General features: G+C 41.3%; 1 protein-coding gene across 6 annotated transcripts in view; it reads right to left on the bottom strand.

The window, feature by feature from the left end:
* Positions 1 to 13,489, bottom strand: part of IKZF2 (IKAROS family zinc finger 2) — a 108,333-nt gene that overhangs the window by 30,661 nt on the left and 64,183 nt on the right. For all 6 annotated transcript variants that reach the window (XM_081180233.1, XM_081180234.1, XM_081180235.1 and 3 more), the window contains exon 5: positions 4,384 to 4,551. In XM_081180233.1, coding sequence (XP_081036359.1) covers positions 4,384 to 4,551 — 168 coding nt within the window. The remainder of the gene's footprint in view (positions 1 to 4,383; positions 4,552 to 13,489) is intronic.

Raw genomic sequence — 13,489 nt, 5'->3', positions numbered from 1 at the left:
CATCTTGTAGGAAATGTGGATATAACTAATAAATAACTAATGAATTTTTACCAAAACAGTTGGAGAATGGAGACTTTTAGCTTGAGTTAGCTGTAAGAAGTTCGAAAGCACATCAAAGTGCAAGTAGATAAATAGGTACCGCTCCAGTGGGAAGGTAAACGGTGTTTCCATGTGCTGCTCTGGTTCGCCAGAAGCGGCTTAGTCATGCTGGCCACATGACCCGGAAGCTGTACGCCGGCTCCCTCGGCCAATAAAGCGAGATGAGCGCCGCAACCCCAGAGTCGGTCATGACTGGACCTAATGGTCAGGGGTCCCTTTACATTTGTGTGTGCATGTGTTTGTAATTCATTTTTATAACTTGCTGTTGTTAGCTACCTAGAAGAAAAGGAGGGATGCAAATGTTTTGATTTTTTTAAAAAAAACTTTTGTAAAAATTAAGGCAATGCTTCAGAAGTGGACTTGAGGCCCTTAAAATGCCAACAGCAACGTTAGAACACTAGGAATTCCCAGGATATAGCAAAGGGGATGGGAAGAGAGAGACCTCCTGTGACCTTTGGTACTGATGGGAGTATGGGCATCTTGATCACTGTGGAGTGAGGGTTCATATGATTACCACATAAATATGTTTATGAGTCTCCAAGAAGGTTTCTTTCTCTGTCCTTTTCAGTTTTTTAATTCCTCTCTGCTTTGATGTATGTCACCCTCAAACAACTGCCTTTGCCCAGGCCTCCAATGCTCATTTAGCACTGTAAAGACCGCAGCCCTACATTTAATTATGAAAATATAAATCTTTTATTTTATTACACAGAGAGCAGGGAAACTTATGTGTCTGTGCCTGCAGCCAGAGCAGCATAATTAAGCAAAACCTATGTATGCAAATGACACATCCTGTGTAACCCATTGCATAGTCAATCTCCATTAGCCACCACAGGGCAAGAAGGCTGAGATACAGGGCGGGAAAAGGCCACACTTATCAAACAGAGAAATGGGGAAACAGCCAGAGAGCAGCAATCAAGTTAAAAGCTCTTCCCTAAGACGAGAAGCCTACAGGATAAAACTTCTTTGCCTTCTGTGTACAATAAAATGTAGGTGTGCGGGGAATGTCAAGCAAAGTTCACAACAGGTCCAGGTTCAAGACCTAGTTTTCATTTGGCTCCCGTTAAGGAGCTCAGCTTCTCAGTATCTGTAGCACAGCATAAAGCCATGTTGTCCCATATGAAGTTACCTGCTTCAACATTTGGGCGTTGGTGATTTGGGCTTCAAGAAGGGTTCTAAAAACACTACTGACATGCATGTTTCATTGAAATCAATGGGGTTCACTTCTAAGATTTCTGTTTAGAATCAGTGGGAATGAATTTTAAGAGAAAGAAGCATAAATTTAAATATTTTCTTGGGTTGTGCAGTGGGATGGAAATTCTTGGCTTTCGTTTTGTGCTCTCCAACTGAGAAGTAAAACATTGTATTGAATCTCCACATCTCCTGTAAATCTAATTCTTTTACCATAGTTCCATCTTTACATGCTTAAAGTAACGTCAGTAACTAATACTCCCTTCTCAGAAATTCTGATCTTGGCTTATACTGTGCCCAATGCTGTGAGAACAAACAAAATAGTGACTCACGATATGGCTACTGATAGGAAGCTTTTTTATGTGCTCAACTTAAAGGACTGACCAAGATTACAATGTGAATGACAGCATACAGTAATTCACCCTAAAATGAGGCAGTCTGACTTACATCTTGCATGGTTCAACTTTTTTAAAAAAATAAGTGAAATCCCTATGGTCCACAAATATGTTTTAATTTAGAAAATAAGGATGCATACTCAGAACCTGTTGACAATAAAAAGTAACTAATCTGTATTCACTAATACTAGAATATATGTTCTAGCTTAAGAACATAAAAAGTGATTTGCTGAATCAGAGCAAACATTACTTAATCCTGTATTTGTAGCAAGAATAACAGAAGCCACTAGGCACTATGAGATCCACAAAAAAATTGGTCAGTGGTTCAATGATAGACCATTCCCCATCTCATCCCCAAACACAAGTCTGTTTAATATTCAGGATAGCCTTCACATGGGGTAAAGACCACCTGGGAGTAACTTAAAGGTAAAGATTGTCAGGTTTACATTTTTTTGGTACAGAAAGTATTCACTTAAAGTGTAGAGATTTTTCCTATTCTAATTAATTCAAGAGGGTTCTGAAAGCTTCTCTGTGTGATACAAGCTGTGCAAGCTAGAAGTTTCTAGACGCTTCTATTCTGCCTGGAAACAAGCAGAAGGTTCCTAATAATAGGCCAGAAGAGCTTGGGTTTCACTTTCTGTCTCTCTTTCTTTCTGGCATGGTGGTCTGTACATAGTACTAAGTCTATGTTTTAGTCTTACTGAAGTTTAAATTAAGTCTGATGCAACTGGATTTCTTATGGACTGTGCCAATCCTGAAGAATTTGATTTGTGACTGTTATGCTCATTTACCTTCAGTAATAAACTCTGCTGAATGAAGTTGATTACCTCTGAGTTGTTTTTTTGGGGAACCCTGCATCATGTTTATGGTTTTACTCTGCTACCCATATGTTGAGGTCTGCTCTGATCAGTATGGAGCAGAATCCATGACAAAGATATCATGAAGAAAGGAATGTAGTGGAATAGTTTGAGAGAAAATGCTACCTATTTTAACACCTATTCAAAATGTTAGATGTGGAATCTACCCAAGAAAAGCAATTTCTAGAAGGGGTCCTGTGCTGGTCTCTTGAAGCAAACACAGCAGTATTGCAGCACCGTAAAGACTAACTTATTTATTATAGCTTAAGCTTTCATGGACTAGTCCACTTCATCAAATGCATGAAGTGTTATTCTGAGTAGCAGGCACTTTTAAACATGATTGTGGTGAGTTAATTGTAAACAGCAAGATCAGAAGAGAAAGGAATTAGGTAATTATTGCTAGGTGTACCTTTTTGCAAGCAGAAACTGGACCATGGTAATTTGACGTTCAACTTCTGATACAAGAAAATACATTCTCTGTGCCAGTTTAGGATGAAAGTTCAAAATCAAAAGGCAACAGAGGCCAACTGTTTTGTTATGATGATGTTATCCCCTGTGTACTGGAATATACACCTGCACCTGAGTAGTCTGTCGCTTAGATGATTTATTTCTTCTTAAAGCTTCGTAACTTTTTCCTATGATGTAAATACCATGATTTCCTATGATGTTAAAACTTAAAACATTATTTCTATTTTAAAACAAATGTTTATCATTATCAGTGACAAAGTGATCTAGAAGACAGAGGGTCCAACCTACACTTGCTAGAGGCGCTCCTTAAAGGTATTCTCCATCTTAGCTGTACGAAACAGATCTTTAGGGTTAAACAGCTGGGGTTTGGTTTATGACTTTCCACATCTAGTGGGGAATCTTCTGAAGACTTTCCATTTCTTAAAACATAAAGAACACTCACAATATTCTATTTCTAGTTCTTCAACAGTAATTTGAAATACCTAGTCAAATTTCCAACACCTAACAGTTGTGTCTTACATCTTGCATACACATCAATAACCTCATAGTTGTAGGACAGATCAGAAAAACTAGCTTGGGAAGGTTTTGGACCTCTGCGTTTTTCTGATACTTGGGGATTACTGAATCACAGATAATGGTGGGCTTAATACCTGAAGTGCTGAAGTTACAAAAAAAAAATTCTGGTTGACATTATCCAGGCCTGGAACCATGGGGTCGGGGGTGGGGCACAGAAAGCTTGTCAAGAGTATCCATAGAAGTCCTTTGGCCTAATGGAATCAATTTTCCTTGGAACCATTAAGCTGACATCATAATTTGGTGGATCCATTATTGTGCCTGTGCAATTTATGTGTGAAGGGAACAGAAATACAGTTTTTGCAGCATTCATGACTGTGAAAATTTTAGTCACACTCAGAAAACCATATATTGGCTTAATAAGCTGAGGTATGGATAAGCCATTTGCCTGCACGCAGAGTCGCTTCTTGCTCCCTTTGAGCTCTCGCCAAGAAGCAGTGCTTGCTTTTTTGTAACAAATACATAAATGACACCTGTCTGCCTCTAGATCAGAAAGCATATCAGTAGGACAAAGGAGCCACAGGTAAAAGGTGAAAGCCACACCTTGGCCAGATTCAATCCCTGGCATTGCTGGCCCAAAAGGATTGCAGGCAGTGGATGTGGGCAAGATCCACCCCCAACACACGGGCAACTGCCATTTCAGTAACTCAGCAATCCAGGCCACTGTGAAAGAGAATCCTGACGGGAATCCTGAACAGACACTGTCAGTCAGTATAGATAATAACTCACTATAAGGTAGCTAGTGATGTACGTTCAGTGCTTTTAAAAGCACTGCAGTTAAAGAGGAGGCATTGTAGACTCACCCGAGTGCGTCCTGAGGTGTCCTGTGAGGGCATCCCTTCTACGGCAAGCATAGCTACAGAAGGGACATTTGAACGGTTTCTCCCCAGAGTGTAATTTGATGTGCCTCAGTAGATTCCCCTTCTGTGTGAAGGAAGCTCCACATTGGTTACAGTGAAAGGGACGTTCACCTGCAGTGGAGAAGACAACGGAGAAAAGGTCTGAGAAACCATGGCCAACAAATATACATGCCCAATCTCCCAATATTCAAACAAGGGTGCTCTCATAAATATAACATCTGAGACAATGAAATCCAGGAAATCTACCCCTCCTGAAATGCTACATAATAGTAGAGAAAAACTTGCAACAGCAGCAGCAGCAGGCGCACACTTTGATAATATGGCACCCTGGGTGAGGACCAAATCACACACCCATTTCTTATTTTCACAATAATTCATTTTGGTACTGCTGCTTTTTAACGGATCTTCTCCAAATATAGTGTCAGGAGCTGGAGTCAGGAGCAGGTCAGCAATAAAACACACGGTGTCAGTGAAGCTAACTTTTCATTCAAAGAAACCAAAACAATTCAGGCCTAGTGATCACAGCAACTCTTCCCAGCAGGTCTTGCCCCAATGAGGCAGTTGCAAGGACTGAAGGTCCCCACTCTCTAAGGCTCCTCCCCCCTGATCCTTCCCCAGCAACCTAATGCTCCTTCATCTTGTCTCTCTTTGCTCCACCGTCTTCATTCCGCTTTGTGTTTTGGGAGACCAGGGAGGTCAACAAAACAGGAATACACTGATGTGGGACACTTCTGTGGCCACCATTTATGTTTTATCACCATAGCTGGGGCTACCAAATAATTATGCAGTCCCACCCACCCATACTCATTTAGACCACATGTGATCAGCAGAATCAGCAGCCATTGGTTTATTAATAGTTATTTATAAAAATTTGTATTCTGCCCTTCCTCCCAAAGGAGTTCAGGGCAGCAAACACAGAAATAGTAAAACAAATAAAATATCTACAAACAATTCCAATACAGATAGGGAAAGAACTCTACTTAAAAAAAGCTTGTTGGGAAAGGAAGGCATTCAGAAGGCACCAAAGAGATTACGGACACTATATCTGTCTAATATTTAACAGGTGGGAATTCCAAGGGTTGGTACCACAACACTAAAGGCCAGATTCCTAGACTGTGCAGAGCAGACACCCTGATAAAATGGATTGCACAGGAAGCCCCGCCTGCAGAGCACATGGATCATTTGGGAGTACAAGGGGAGGGAATGTCTTTCAAGCATCCTGACTGCAAGCTGCAAGGCTTTATATATGTATTCAGACAGACGCAGGTATACCACAATGGGCAGAGCCACACCATACATTTAAAGAACTATGAGTGCTCATTTAAAGCATATCAGTTCCCTGAAAGAATCCTGCGAACAGTAGTATCCCTCTCACAGCTATAAACCACAGTTCCATGATTCTTTGTGCTCAGTCATGTGCTTTAAATGTACGGTGTGGATCTGCCCACTGTCTAAAGCACACATGAGAGATTTCCTGTATTGACTTCATAAATATGGCAATTAGGTTGTTCCATATAACAGTCGTGCTTGCATTATATTGCAGCTGATGGACATTTTTCTCTATAAAGACTACATTTTTCTTATACACAGATAACATGTGAAGTGCAGCCGCACATTGCCAAAGAAGTCTCTCTCACACACAACAATGCCACAAGGTATTTGACAAGCGAATAGATGCTGAACTCAGGAACAGAAGGCGGCAACATTTCTGCTTATTGTTGGGTTGATTACATTTAAAGCAGCTCCGTAGCTGGGCAGGCTAACAATGAAGCACCTTCAAGTTTCTGAGCAGTAAAGCCCTGATTATTGATAAAAAATTGGCAGAATTCAGCTACAATTTTACACACATACACATATAACTCCATGGGACTTACTTCTGAGTAGACATTGAGCCTAGGATTGAGCTTAGTTCTTAAAAGTTAAAGCTAAATTGTAAATGTAGATCTTAAAACCTTTAAATTCAACAAATTCCAGAGTCAGTATTCATTATTCTACCTCAGCTGGAACTTTCAGGGTAGCCAGTTTTCCCTCTCATCTGACAGAATGCTTTAATTACTCATGTCAGAGTCATCCCCATCACTTCCCCCTTCTCACATATGTCCTCTGCAGAATAGTCATTTAAAACTACCTTAATAGGGAGATTAATGAGCTTAACTGAGCAAGTGGATTAATGCTTTAATATTCTCAATCAGGTTTCCAACACTCATACCCTGATAGTGCACATTTGCCTTCAAAGGTAAACCTTTATACCTGCCTAGAAGATCTGAACTGGGAAGCATCATGTTGTGCTGAGCAGACCAGGGAAATCTGAAGTGAGATTCATCTTGACCCTGAGGCCCTCTAAACCCTAAAACCCATATCAATGTGAGGGTGGGTGGGTGGTTGCTATCATTAGTGGGTGCATAGGCTCAGATTCATTTCCTTTTATAGCTGCCTCATATATTCCAAGCCTTGGTACTGGAATACATCCTTTGTCTAAACCATGGTTCACATCAAGCCCTGCTGACCAGGGAAGCCTAGCCAGGCTAAACCAGGCCTTCAGATTTCCTGTGCTGATTTGTTTCATGCCCTGATCAGGCAGTCTGTGCAGCACCCATCCTGAGTACTACCTTCCATATCTTCTGAATCTAGTGAAACTATTTACCCTTGCTAAAATAATGATCCACCTGAAGTAGTGTTAGAGCAAGTCATGCACATAGCTTTGCATAAACTTTCATAGAATCAGTGTTAGAAATATAAGCCAATGACACCTTAAGCCTAGGTTTCAGTCGTCACAAGGGAATGTCATTGTGGGGGGTTGAGCTAGATGGCCCCTGGTGTCCTTTCCAACGCTATAATTCTATGCTCCTCTGATCTCAACTACCGTACATTGCTTGCCTGCAGCTTGCTCTCACAACAATTTGCCCCTGTATGCAAGAAGGAGAAACACACACAGGGAAAATGGAAATGGCACTAACTATGAACTACGGCAGAAGTTTTTTAACTGTGGTCGCCAAACTGGCGCCCAGAAATCTCTTCTATAAGCTCCACAACAAAAGCCTGATTCTCACCGATGAACAAAATCTGAGTCCAGGCTGTAGCACTTCAAGCTACAGCTGTGGCTCACACAGAGTTGAATGCTCATTAACACACCCACCCAACACCCACAATGTAGAAAACTAGCATGTGAGGGAGAAGGGTCCAGACCAGACTTCTTCAAACCCTAGTTTTCTGTGTGCAGAGACATGTTTTACATGAAACAGTATTCAGTCACATGAGTCCTCATCTGCATATGACACAGTCCTTATGCACAGACCACCTCTGTGAGAACTAGGCCAAAGAGTACCTTAAGTATTCAGTGACAATATTACCTGATTACCTGGCTATTGCAATCATGAAAAATTCTATAAAGTAGGCTGTGCAATGCAAGTCTTCGAGTAACCAAGAAGTTAAGTTGAAAAGTGGCAAATCTGATTTGGTACTCCTGTGAAACAAACTGTAAAACAGCAGTTTTACATGCTGTCTACAGTTTCACATCCTTCTGTAAATAGAACTTCTTTGATGAATGATGGTCCACAGAAAGCTTGCATTTCATGATCAATGATTGTAAAGGCTACGTCAAAGCATTTTGGAAATGATAAATGGATTAAAAGCCCTTTGCTGGGAGTAGTAGTTTTAAAGAAGAAAAAGCAAGGAAAGGGGGAAGGAAAGGTCTTGCCAATTTTACGTAGGTTTTTGAGATCATGTTATGTTATACAAGTTTTTGATTTTTCTTATAAGCCTTCTTGTGAATTACCATCCTGTGCATCAGTTTCTTAATAGAACAGTGTGTGTGTTTGGGGTGTGTGTGTGCTGATTTGTCTCACATATGGAGCACAAATCCACTGAACAGAGAATCTTAGGCCTCAGCCCAAATGACCCCTGATTTTTACAATCCCACTTGGGAAATGGGGAGGAATCCCAGACCTTAGATGTTTCCAAAGCTCACAATCAGGAAATCAGTTTAGAATTTGTGAAACATTCGTCAGTTACAGTCAAAACCCAGAAATAATATTTATAGCGTCCTAAAGATTAAAATGTGTTGTGTTATAACCTTCCCTCGGCCACAACTTCATTATGCACAATTCAGGTGTTGCACCTAGACAATAAGGCCAAATTAAGACCAATTTACAGATTCAAATGAATCAAAAAGGTAATCTTTTCAGAAATTACCATTATGGGTTGCACTGGAGGCTCAGGGTCACTGTGAGTTTGCATGTTCTCAAAACAACACAAACAAACACAAACAAACAAACAAACAAACAACAACAACCCCACACCACCTACAGAAAACAACAAGCTGAATCTTTCTTCCTAACATTTCAGTTCACTATTCAGAAAGAGGGATTTACCCCTATGGGACAGAATTCAAACATGCCATCTCCTCCTGGCCCCAACCTGTGGGCTGAACTATTACAGTCCAGAAGAAGCATTATCACTTGATTTGGTTTATGGTATAAGGTGATCAAGGTATAAGATTGTTTTTTGTACCTACATATGTACCTAAAGCCTTATAAAATGAAGAGCAAGGTGGAAGGTTCAAAAAGCTAACTAGGAGTGTACACGAGTCTTTTCGGGAGCCCTCCTTTCTCATAACTATTCCTCATCTTCATGAGTAGCATTCATGAGAATGTAGTTTCAAGATCCAGTAGTGCAGCGTCCTAGTCATAAGGCTTGTCCCTGGCTCAGGGGATATTTCAGGTTCCTGCTCAACCTTAAGCTTTAATTTTTTACTTTTTAAAAAAAAATCAAGGATTAAATAACTTCCTGTATGTTAGGCTATCTGCTTTTATGGCCTGCCTGTTCTGTAATTACTCTCTGCCCCTAGTGGCTCTCACCTCACAAAATCTCTGGCTAAGAGCCAGGAACAGCTACTCCTGCTGTAAGTCCCCCTACAACAGGAGTAGGGAAGTTCTGGTCCTCCAGATATTGTTGGACTTCAGCTCCCATCAGTCCCAGCCAGCACGACAAGAAATGGAGATGATGTGAATGGTAGTCCTCTGATATCTGGAGGGCCACTGGTTTAGTTCCTGCTTTAGTTCCCTCATCTACACAACCATCAAAGGCACAGGAGGCCTGTCCTCTTTGCGTTTGCCCCTCTCCCCTGTGTACAGTAGGGTTAGAAGTTACAGTCTGAAATTTAGCCTGTTCCCAAGGGCTTTTTTAGATGGAGGAGTGAAATCTTAGGCTGAAGGACCTGAATGAGGGTGAAGGGGTATAAGCTGCATAGCTTGAGAGTTTCTGCTATTCATTACACACGCATGGCCCTCACGCCTCCAGAATGAGACCCTAAACACATTCAGGTTTTTTCCGCCACCAGGAACAATTATCTGCATCAACCCACCTGGCCCCTCAGCAGTTTTCCTCCCCCAGATGCTCCAGGCACCACTCCTTCCCCTCCCATGCTCCATTCTCTGCCCCCCTGAATCTGAGCATCAGATGACTGGGAGCTTCAAACATCTACACAGTTCTGAGTCTGCTGGGCAATGCTTTTAGTGAGCTTCCTTTTTAAAAAGAATGAAATACTATGCTTGGATACGCACCAACACGTATCTATTTAGACAAACTATTTTGTAGGGTTTGGCAGCCAAGTTTTGTGGTATGGAACAGTTTCACAAAAGGCCAAGAAGTAATTCATGGTGCACATTAATATCATTCCCAAAAAGGCTAGCCAGCTAATTATACTTCCCAGTCACAATTACTGCTTACTTATCTGCTTACTCTGCGCCTCTTACATCAGAAGAACTGTATCCAGCAGATGAGGTAGGGTATTTTTATTTATTTTTTAAATACTGTAAAGTTAAGCTCTTCCTCCCCTCTGCACCTTTCAGTTTTTATTCTCATGCTGTTTGATGCACCACAGGCTTACAGGGTTAGAAGTATGTTTTTTGGTGCTTATTTGCAAGGAGATTTTAATGCATCAAAATAATATATCCAGTGTTTTAGAAGATTCAAAGCATTTGAATTATTTCAGGCCAGGTCAAAAGAGGTGGTAAAATGGGCTGTACCACTTCAAACTGTGGGGTGGGGTGAATACCATTTCTGAATGTTCCACTAGGTAGAGTTACTCCCTACAAGTAAGAAATGGAGTAGACTGAGTAGAAACAACTGTACGTTCTGGTTTTTAATTGTGCAGTGTTTTTTCTTATAGGGGTCGTTTTTTTAAGGAATCACAATTGCTTTTTGAAGTCGTACAAGTCTATTCTACCTCCTGACAACTCCATCACCACATTCTATGTCATGCGTAGACTCTGCCTGAGTGATCCTTACAACTGTCCTATTAGAGGTAACAACATGATTATCCCACGTTGGAGATTCAGCTTTACCTTTTATAGGTACCATTTCTACCGGAAAACCTCCCCCGGCTCCCCCACAAAAAAGGAAACTTCCATATAATAAAATAGCTAAGCAACATCTGGGGTCAGCCAAAGTAGAGAACAAAGCTACACACAGAAAGAGAAGTCATTTCTATATGCTTGAGAACATCTGAATAGCCACTGCATCACTGCCTTTTTTCAGAGAGGGAACAAGCACTATTCCTCAATATAGGAACTCTAATGGCTATAACAAAAGGACAGTGTCTTATGTAATCTCTTTCTCTTTCTTTTTTGGGTCACAATGCTATGGGGCGGAGGGTGGAGGTGGAGAGACAACAGCTCTGCAGTGCCTAAAGTGTAAAATGTCCAAATTGTCTCTATATTTACTGCCACTGTAATAAATCAAATAATAATAATACCTGTGATTTACCTCCATGTTCAGTTCAGGGTCAGGTACTTTACACTCCCACTCTATGCACACACACACACACACGCCCCTTAAAACATAGGAAATTGCCTTATTCTGAGTCAGACCATTGGTAATTCTAGCCCAGCATTACCTTTCTGAAAGCCAACAGCTCTCCACGCTCTCAGGCAGAGTTTTCCGCTAGCTCTGCTTCCTGAGATGTCAAGAACTGAATCTTTCTGCATGCAAAGTATGAGCCCTAATACTGAGAGGTGGACCTTCCTCGCTTGCACCAGTCGCACCCTAGTTGCACATTGTTGAAGACAATGAGTTTTTAACAGGATTTTCCCAACTTGTTTTTTTCTGATGTCCCTCCTATTATCACCCCCAACCTTTTTCGTTTTTGTAATTGTTCTTCTTCCTTGCCTCCTGCTCCCCTTTGCTAATTATTTCGAAATCCTATATGTAGTCATGCCTCAGGCTATATCATGTAGATTTATGAACAGGTTTTTTTCAGATGCTGAGTGCTGCCAGGTCATATCACAAGTTAGGTGCCAAGGAGCTCACGGCAGTGCATATGCCACCCCACCAACACTCAGGAGCCTGGGAGCGGTTTTGTCTTCTAGCTACTCAGTTAGGGAGAGCCAGGCAGGAGCCACTTTCCAAGACCCTCCTGCTTCTGTTTGGGTGCAGGACTTTGAACAATACGAAAGTTGTTGCCTCTTATTAAACAAGCAAACTATTTATTTTTAATGCATAAAAAGGGAGGGGAGCCTCCCAAGGATGTCATAATCAGCTATTTCTATTCAACATATCTGAACCACTTCTGCCCTACCTTAGAAATCAGTTTTTCCAGGTTTGGATTTAGCATTAGACAAATGCTATTGTGAAAGTCATACTGGGAATATGTCGACTTTGGGGGGCAGACTGAACACCCACACTATCCAACCTATGTTTTATACTGCAGTGCCCGCAGAGCTCAAAATGAAGGTTGCAGTTCTGAGCGCATCTACCAGTATGTAAATTCCACCAACACTAATAGAACACACTTCCATGGAAGTATGTTTTGGATTAAACCCAGTTACAGAACTCTCACTCAGCAGACACACCTAAACACAACTGAAACCCAGCAACCTGGTTGCTTTTATCAATAGCAGCGTGCATTTAGAAGGGGGCTCTCTTGGGAGTTCAACAGCCCTTGGTGATTCAGGAGTGGCATTTGCTGTGGCAGCCGCTTAGCTGTGGAATTCTTTCCCCAAAGAAGCACATCTGGCACCTTCATCATACAGCTTTCATATATGCTGAAGACACACCTCTTTACCGTGGCCTTTGACACCAGTGAGAGGTATTTCATGACCGACCTTATTCCTTAGGGCTCCACACTTAATAGTCGCATTATTCATTGCATTTTCTCCTCACTTACTGCAGTAAATGTCTCGAGGTGACTTACAATTACAAAAGCATACATAATACAAAATTTTAAATACATCAGAAATATAAAATAATACTATTGACTTAAAGTGCTCATCCTTCAATAAAACAAAAAGGACAGATCCTACCCTACTAAAAGATGAACAGCAATCCTGGCTAGGCTACCCTAAATAAGAGCCAAGTGCCTGGGTGAACAGGAATGTCTTCGCTGGCCCCTAGAAGCTGATACTGATGATGCCGGGCATGTTTATGTGATCTAGGAAGCAGGCATGGTCCTGCTACTTCCCTGGAAGTTTGGGGAGGGGGTGAGCTTACAAAAGGCTTTAGTCGAACAAAATGGGAAAAACAACAGAGGCAAACAGGTGCTCTCTGGCCAATGTACAATTTTCGTTTTTAGTAGGCTTTTCACAAATATGAATTGTTGAGTCCAACATAATTTCAAGCCATCCACTGGGTTCTCCAGTGTATTCAGACACCTCCAAACATGGAAACTAATAGTTGGTATCATGGCTGATAGCTACTGAAAGACCTAGCCAATATGAAGGCCAGTCACTTTGCCATGTGAGAGATGTCCTGATTTTAGCAAAGACTCTTACTTACACTTTGGTGTGAGCTAAATGACTTGAGAAACAGGAGGTGAGGGCTTTGTAAAGCTACTGAAAAAAGGGAGGTCAACTTTTAAAGAGCTGGCTTAGGATGTCCCTTCACAGTGAAGGACACTTGGCAGGGGAATTTTTTTCTCTCAAATGCATTCATTACCGTGAAGTAGGTAAGTCTAGAAATCTGTGCTATTAACATTCTCCCCAATTAGTCAACAGACTGACATATTTTGAAAGGATTTTTGAATATATTCCTTACTGCACTTGATTATCATTGG

The sequence above is a fragment of the Podarcis bocagei genome (assembly GCF_964188305.1).
Source record: "Podarcis bocagei genome assembly, chromosome: 1".
NCBI lineage: Eukaryota > Metazoa > Chordata > Lepidosauria > Squamata > Lacertidae > Podarcis > Podarcis bocagei.
This window is presented reverse-complemented; position numbering and strand designations above follow the sequence as displayed.